Source organism: Aplysia californica, unplaced genomic scaffold, assembly GCF_000002075.1.
Source record: "Aplysia californica isolate F4 #8 unplaced genomic scaffold, AplCal3.0 scaffold00088, whole genome shotgun sequence".
NCBI classification, from domain to species: Eukaryota; Metazoa; Mollusca; class Gastropoda; order Aplysiida; family Aplysiidae; genus Aplysia; species Aplysia californica.
The window spans coordinates 1,470,847-1,479,230 of record NW_004797358.1 but is presented as its reverse complement, the minus strand read 5'-3'; the positions used below and the strand labels follow the sequence as shown (position 1 = coordinate 1,479,230).

The 8,384-nt window shown below is 38.3% G+C and overlaps 1 protein-coding gene across 1 annotated transcript in view; it reads left to right on the top strand.

Annotated features, from left to right (window-relative positions):
- The window catches only part of LOC101852396 (trafficking protein particle complex subunit 3), a 12,388-nt gene extending 4,325 nt beyond the window's left edge, over positions 1-8,063 (top strand). The window contains exons 2-5 of the mRNA XM_013080486.2: positions 2,181-2,278; positions 2,951-3,050; positions 4,185-4,367; positions 6,546-8,063. Coding sequence (XP_012935940.1) covers positions 2,181-2,278; positions 2,951-3,050; positions 4,185-4,367; positions 6,546-6,665 — 501 coding nt within the window. The 3' untranslated portion in view covers positions 6,666-8,063. The remainder of the gene's footprint in view (positions 1-2,180; positions 2,279-2,950; positions 3,051-4,184; positions 4,368-6,545) is intronic.
- The last annotated feature ends 321 nt before the right edge of the window (positions 8,064-8,384 follow it).

The following is an 8,384-nucleotide window of genomic DNA, read 5'->3' as shown; positions in this document are numbered from 1 at the left end:
CATTTGTTTCTTTTGGCCAAGAGGGTTGTCTGTTTGACCTTAGCTGAGGCTTTTTTGTAGTTAATTTTGTTTCCTGTTGTAGGATTGCTTTCAAGAGTTTTTCGAGCATTTTCTCTGTCTTGGACTGCTTGTTCGATGTTCTTGTTCCAGAAAGGCTTGTACTTTTTCCTGCAACCCCTAGGGATACAGAGAGCCGCAGCCTTGAGCAGGGAATCTGTTATTGCACCACAGAAGACATCAACAGAGGGGTTTGGTGTAACTAAGTTAAAAAGTGCACATTTGTTTCAGATTTCGTTGAGCCGCTCACAGCGGTCGAATGGATGCAGCGGAAAAACTCAGAGCCGCTGTCAGCGGCCGAATGGACGGAATCAGTTAATGGCAAATATCTCGACTTCTACTCAATAGAGATGGGTATTTTTTAACCAAAAGCAAGGCGAATACTTTAAGTCATCAATAACTCAATATGCCCCAAAACTGACATGCCTGATTCCACCACGCTGCAATACAAATTGTGTTCAAGGTCGCTAGTCAGGCAATTGGTTTTAGTCAGACAATCAGTGTGCACTGAAGCCGCCAGAAAAAGTTAACCGAACCAATCCTGCAATGGGCACTGTTATGTTACCCTTACACCAGCTCTAACTGTAATTAACCCTAGACCCCTTTTTTCCCTTACCACTATTCTATCCTTGACCCCTACCTCTACCTTTATTGTGACCCTTTCTTTATAAATTTCTCAAATCCAGCAAACATGAATAAAGCATGCACATATCTAGTAGTTCTGGAAGATTGTCCAGACATAAAGAACATGCTCTCTATCTTAAGTATGGTATGGTGTTTAGTGTTATATGTTACACATTTCGTAATGGGCATCGTAATAAAAGGATAGACTGATGGAAAGTGCATATTGTGCCTTGTTCAGTGTCAAAAAACAAGAAAAGGAAAAGAATTATGCAGGTCAGATTCATGACAATTTATGTAACCAATACATTGCGCTTGCAAGAGCGAAATGCTCGCAGCTAAAGGGATTTGAAAACAACAACAACATGTAACCAACACTGGTCACAGCATGTCATTGTCACCCACCCCTGTTATGTAAAACCACTTTTTGGTTCAAACAACCACATATATTATGCATACACACACGCAAATTACATGCACACAACACAAAAACATAATTCACCCACCATACAGCTCTCTGCAGCACCACACTGTGACTGCCTGTCTTCAATCACACACAATCACCGAGCACCCACCCTCACAAGACCAAATTCAAGGAAGTTCTAGTGCCTTGCACACATATTTTTATGCAGTGATTCATCCCAATACGTGCAGTGTGTATAAATGCAGTGTGGGGGGTTGAGCCTGGTGAGCTCATGTAATGTAATCTATCTCATTGATGAGTGGGTTGTTTTCCATCCTGTATGCAAGGCAATTTGGTTTGAGAGAATTTTGAGGGGAAAAAATTGATCAGACTTTTCAAGATGAGCTGTTCAACATAAAATTTAGCGGTTCTGTCTGGGAATGGCATTTTGTTTGAGCTATCTGTAGTGAATTGGGGTTTTGTATTTTTGAGTTTTCTGTGGTCGACTGTAACCTAAACTGCTTAAAATTTTGCTTTTTGTGCCCAGCATATTGTCACTGTCAATCTTCTAAGATTTTGGCTTTCTTTTACTTAACTAATAAGTATTCAGTCAAACCTGTCCGTAACGGTCGTTTTAAAGGGCACAGAGAAAAATCAATGTTATATAATATGGACAAATGGCTGCTATGGGTAGGGCCTGAGCTATGATCACTTACTAGAATTGACAAATTCAGTAGATGGTTTAAAACATGAAATGTTCATTTTGTCTTCCCAGTTCATTTCCATCAAAATTGTTGTGTATCATCATAAAGTCATTGAGTGTCATTGGAGCTTCTTTGAGTGTACACACTAAGTATGCTGAGGATGGGATGGCGGAAAACTTTTGTAACAAGTGACTGCTATGAGCAGGTTTTGAGGCTGATTTGATACGAAAATTAATAAATGACTGCGGTTGCATTGGACATGTACAACTAAAGACTGGTTAAAAATACAAGGGTGTCATGCAACAGTGACTCTCAGTACAAAGTACAAGCGACCTCTATGGAGAGGTGACCACTAAAGTGGGTTCGACTGCACCTCATCTTTTTCTTTTTTCCAGAATGGAGAATTATTCACACTGACATACGGAGCTTTAGTGGCCCAACTGATCAAAGATTATGAAAATGATGAACAAGTTAATAAGCAACTGGACAAAATGTAAGTAAGAGCTTTTTGGGTCTTTCCCTTCATTCATTTTGGTATATGGTTATTACCCTTAAGGCCCGCCATGACATTCGATTCATGCTTGAGAGATTGAGGTACTCTTGATTTTTCCTCTATTTTTTTTTCATATATAGACAGAAAAGTATACCTGAACGCACTGAAAGTCTTGAATATACAAAATGAGTAGAGAAGGGGTAAAATAGATCTGAACAAACTAGGGGTCTTCAATTTTGTTGCGCAATTATACTTTAAATACCCTGAATTGAAACAGTGCTTAGTGTTGCATGGTTGCAAAGATATAACCAATATATTCATGAAAGGTACTTTTTTCTGTTATAATTTGTCTTCACGTCACAATTTTTTCACACTGTTACAAAGTGTTTTGTCATGAAGACTTATTAAAAAACTTAAAGGGGTGGGGTAGACTTTCGGGTTATTTTCTAGAGTGTGTGTCTTCATCTCACACTGATGGTGATGAAGAAAAAAGTCATGACCACATTCATTGCTAAATTTGACATGTTTTTTCTTATTTCAGTGTTACCTTAAGTGAACACCTCATTGTATGCTTGTTTCTGGAAGGGTTTCTTTTTCCCCCAGTTTTTATTTTCAAGGCGAATGTTGTCTTTTTTCACATGTAAACATAAATGCTTGTTTCTTTCCTTTTAGGGGATACAACATGGGTGTGCGCCTAATTGAGGACTATCTTGCTCGTGCCAATACTGGGCGATGTAATGATTTCAGAGAGACAGCTGATGTAATAGCAAAGGTAAGGGAGTTTTTTTAATGTCAAAAGCTGATTAATTTTGGATTCAAGGTTAAAGTGCATTCTGTTTAAATTGTGTTCTTCCGAATACAAGTCACTAAGGTTGTTAGCCTGGGTCACATTATCGCTTTGGTAGGTGGAAAGATTTGACCTTGTAGAGTTTTTCTAAGGGTCTGTCCTGTGTGGCTGAAGGACTGTGGCTGTTTCTCTGACTCCTAATGTTCATACAAGTGAGAAATGGTTTTAGGTCAATTTTAGAGAACGAGAGATCTGGGCTACATACTTTTAGAGTGCCTTAGCTGATTTATTACACCCCAATGATAGATACAGTAGAGTCTGCTTAAGGTCAATCTGATAACAGTACGGTATCAAAAGAAAAGTAAATCCCCGATATGTCTTCCTTGTCCTTGTATGAAAACTATCAATTAGAGGAAATGCTCCCATCTCTAAACCAAAAAGAATTTCAAGGGGGTTGTCGACTAAATCTTCGCAAGCAACCCTCAAGTAACGCAAATCATCAAGTCTTACTCGCTTCAATATAGTGAAACAGAAGAAAGAGGCACAAGAATAGAAAGGACACAAAAACACGTTTGTCGATTTCGGATCGAGGAAGCATTGCAAGTACCATGTTTTCCTATGTTTATTACACATATATATATCGATAGGCATACACACAGTAATTAGGCCTACACTAATAATGATCAAGGATAGAGAATGTACATCGTACATCTGTCACATGACATTATGTTGGTCATGGCCTATTATCTCAGTGAAGATTGTTCACAAAGGCCCTGTAATGAGCATGTGATGGCACATGGTGTTTTTAAAAACTGAAAAGCGGGCTAAACCAAAGAAAATCCGATAGCCCCACAGATTTCGGTTTAAGCAGACCCCACTGTATATAAGACATTTTTCCCATTAGTCGCTTCACATTGTGGTTTTCTTTTTTATTGTTCAACACTTTAGTGCATATTGATGAGTCCTGACTGTCCACTGGCCTGGCAAACTTGGTCTGCTCGTAGCCTACAGAAGAGTAGGCAAGGTTCTTTTGTGGACAGCTATTTTAAAATTTTGCTTATGACAATACGAAGTGATGTTATAATTGCTGTATATGTATGCCTTGTGTCGTATTTCCAGGTAGCCTTCAAAATGTACCTTGGTTTGACTCCGGTGGTAAGCAACTGGAGCGCTGCTGGTGATGAATTTTCTCTTCTGCTCGAATCAAACCCTCTCACAGAGTTTGTTGAGCTTCCCCCTGGTCACTCAAACCTGAATTATTCCAACATCATGTGTGGCATCCTAAGGGGTGCTTTGGAAATGGTAATTTGATATTATGACTGTGTTATTTTTTCTCATGTTGGGGTCTCTTTAAATTGTAATTTGTTTTCTCGTAAACTCAAAATTTTAAAAATGTTATTTATAACTCACTGTAATGGACAAAATTTGGTGGAAAAGTTGTTCTATTTATCAGAAGTTCTCAGCCTCAAGAAAGTTGAAGGGCACCACTGGTAGGTCTTCTTCTTTACTTTCTGTCTATTGTTTCTGTCTGTCTACCTTACTTTTTCCCAACACTAAATGACCATTATTATGTTGATGTGCTTCTCTTTACTCAAGCAAACGGCTCTATAATTCTTGATAAATGTTATATTCAGTTGAACCTGCTGTAACAGCCGCCTGTCCGAAACAATCACCTGTACAAACACCCAGTTCCAACTTCCCCCTTGTTTATATTAAAATGACACTGTTCAAGACGTCTACCTGTGTAAGACAACCTCTTATCTCCTACATTTGACAGGGTGAGACATTCCTTTGGGTTTGTTGGGGGTTTTTTGTTTTGTTTGTTTGTTGTTTGTTTTTGGTGTTTGTTTGTTATTGTTGCTTGTTGGTTTGTTGGGGTGTTGTTGTTGGGGTTTTTTGGGGGGGGGCATTCATACCCGAGACGTATTGCAGATTTGGTGAATTTCACAGCCCCCAATTTGATTTCTTGATTGTTGTTGTCTATTTTCAGACCACCAGTTCAGTGCATAGTCTCTATAAAAATACCTCCCAGTTTATAGTTTGTAAGGGTAGGGGCAAGATTTCTTTCTTGAAGATTGTTCTTTTTGGTACTCTGAACTTCAGTAATAAGACTGTGTAGTTTTTCTCACGATTGAAGTTTCTCAACATGTAAAAAGTCATATATCAATATAATGTTTCACAACGCGGTGTATCAGGCGTTCGTCAATATTTGGGCATATATGGAGTTATTAGTATCATCTTAAAGAGTGTTCATTTGTCTTGCGTGCTGCCTCACACATGTGAAAGTGAAAGTCTAGTGTCAACTGCAGTCTTTTCTTAATAGTACCTTATAGTAGGGCTGGTGTACAGTGGGAGGGGATGCTCCATTTCTCTTCCACCCCACCTCCACACCTCACTCCAGTGATCTGTCCATCAGTTAAAGAAGTTTGAAAGGTTAAGAAACTCTGTTGTCACCATATTTCCTAGATTAGTGTACAGAGGACTGAGAAGTGCTGTTCTAGTTTGCTATGGTTACTTCATGAAAGATTTTTGGCCTAGCATGCTTTTACACATATTGATACAAATGTTTTCCCAGTTTTGTTTCCTAGTAGACACCAAGTGCTCTACATTTGAAGAGAATGTCATCCAGTACATATATATAAATAACTAGATTCTAGATCTTGTCCCACCAAGATACAGCTTTGTCTAGCATTTAATTTGCACTCACAATGGAAAACAACCTATCCCATTTATTGTGAGAGCATTCTTACAAAGGACCAGTAGATATAAAGCATTATTTTGTTTCCTAACTTCACCTACTATAGCATTCAATGTGAGAGTCTAGCAGTGCGCGGCGCAGTTTGACCATAGTTCCTTTGTAAGAGAGGGCTTTTATCAGTCAACGGTAGCTGCCCACAGTGCTGCCTCCATTCTATTTGTATCCTTCTGGCATTTTTCACACAACATTATCAATAAACTACAAAGTTTCAATCCGCTGCATGAGAAACGGAAAACGCCGTAGAAAAAGTGTCTTTTAGTTGTTTCTTTTAAACCAGTAACATGTATAAAAGATGTTATTTTGTGATTTTAGATTGAGTAAAACTTGAGTTTCTGCTATTTTGTCATTGCCGCAATGGACAGATGAAGGGGGTGACCTCTGTTTGTCATTCAGCGCATCGTGTTGATTTTTAATATCAGGCTATGAATTGTCTCATTCTCTTAAGCAATGAATAGCAAGTGGCTTTTCCAACCTTATATCGGACTTATTAAATTTATAGACTGAGTACAAATTAGTCAAAAACGAAACAACAACAAAATTTGAGAAAATTCATTCAAAAATACACCTTGTCTGCAATTCCGGTATCAAAATGAAGAGATTCTATTTAATTAAAGAAGCCAAGGCTCAAACTCGATGGGATTGGAAAATATTTTCTCTTTATACTTGGACTGTTAAAAATTTGATAATGTCCATGGTATTAATTTTGATTATGACCTCTCCAGGTACAGATGGATGTGGATGTAAGATTTGTGCAGGACACCTTAAAGGGGGACAACATTACCGAGATAAGGCTCAAGTTCATCAAACGGTTGGAGGATGCTGTTCCAGTTGGAGAAGACTAAAAAATATTCGGGGTTTTTTTCTGTTTTTCAGTGTGTTTGATCTACCTGAATGTCCTCTGCTTAGTGTAAGACTCCGCCATACGTTGTTTTGAAAAGTTGCGTATGACAGAGCCTTACACTGTGCAGTCAGTGTGCTGGATGTGTGTATGTGTAACTGAATGTCATACACTTCAAGGGAGTGTACTGGATGATTTTGTTTTAAAAGTGTTGGTAGTTGCAATTTTGTAATGATTCTATGGTACAGGTACTACTTTTCTGTGGACATATATATTTGGATGTTTTCACGTAGGGACCAAGTTTTAGTCTTGAGTTATCTTTATGCTATGCAGCAATATGTAGGTACATGCACCTGGCATTTTAATTAATTCTTTGGTTCGGTTGTCAATATTATTGTCATATATTTAGGTAGGTACGGTACTCAAAAACAACCTTTGCGCTGAGGAGGGAAAGATGCTATTTTTCACACCGTTCTATCCATAAGTCTCAAAGTTTATATTCTCTGCGTGGAAAAGCAAAATACATGCCTAGAAAGAGTGTCTTTTTGCTGTTTCTTTCATACTAGTGACGTGTACAAAAGATATTATCTTGTGCTTGCTTTTGTGGAGCAAAACTAGTGTATGTGCCATTTTTTTAAGCTGCTGTGACTGACAAACCAGGGAGTGACTTCCTTTCACTTTCATCATTCAGCAAACCATGTCAAAATTCAGTATTGGGCAATAATTTCATTTTCTTCAGCAGTGCATGGGCTTTCCACATCAAACTTATTTATGATAAATAACAAGGTCAATTAAGTGTACTGCCGTACTTGATGGTAAATAGGTAGCTCTATTAAGTAGGCTGGTGCACGCTAGCATATATAGCTATGCGGACCTCTTTAATCAAGGTGACCAGAGTCATTTGATCAAGTGAGATGTACCTGTTTTGGTAATGGATAGCTTTCTTACTTAAAAGAATGAAATTAAACATCTTGATAAGATTAAATTAATTAATAGTTGTTACAAATTTTTTAATTATCTATGAAACTGATCTAATTGCAACAAAACTTGAAGATCAAAACCTCAGTCCAAATGCCTTTTGAGTTCCTCATGTCATTGTCACACCCCTCAGAAGTCTGTATCAAGGTGAATGTCTGCTGTGTGCATCTTGTAGAGTCTGTTGTTCCTCCAACCGAGTTGGCAAGAAGCTGATACATGTCCACAAGACGCTTACTTTTTTCCCCAAAGTTCATTTTGTATATTTTGTCGATTGTTGTGCTGTGGAAAAAAAAGGGATCTAGTGCAATGTTGAGTGACATGAAAGAAAGTGAATGTATTGAAACTGTATGGTTTTAGTCTTAAAAAGGCTTTCATAGTTGAAATAAATCCTCCCAATGGTGTGCAGCATCTCTAGTGAATCGAATGTGCCTGTGTTTTGTCTGAAGTGTGTTTTCTACTCTTGTGTTTACTTCTTCCTGCTCTATGATTGGTATCAGCGCTGTGTGAGTGATTGCTTTTTTGAGTACTCAAAACATAGACTGGCTCGCAGTATTGTCCCTTCCTTTTGCTTTAAAAATCGAAGTAAAGTTCTCCTGAGTCTGGGTATGTTAAAAAAAGAGCCAGACGCAGGACCTCCTATTTCATGTCCATCTCCTACTAGACCGAACCAAGTGGGTGGAAAGTCAAAAAGAACTCTTCAAACATCCCACTGACAAGTGACAAGAACGCTCGAAGAGGAATTCTC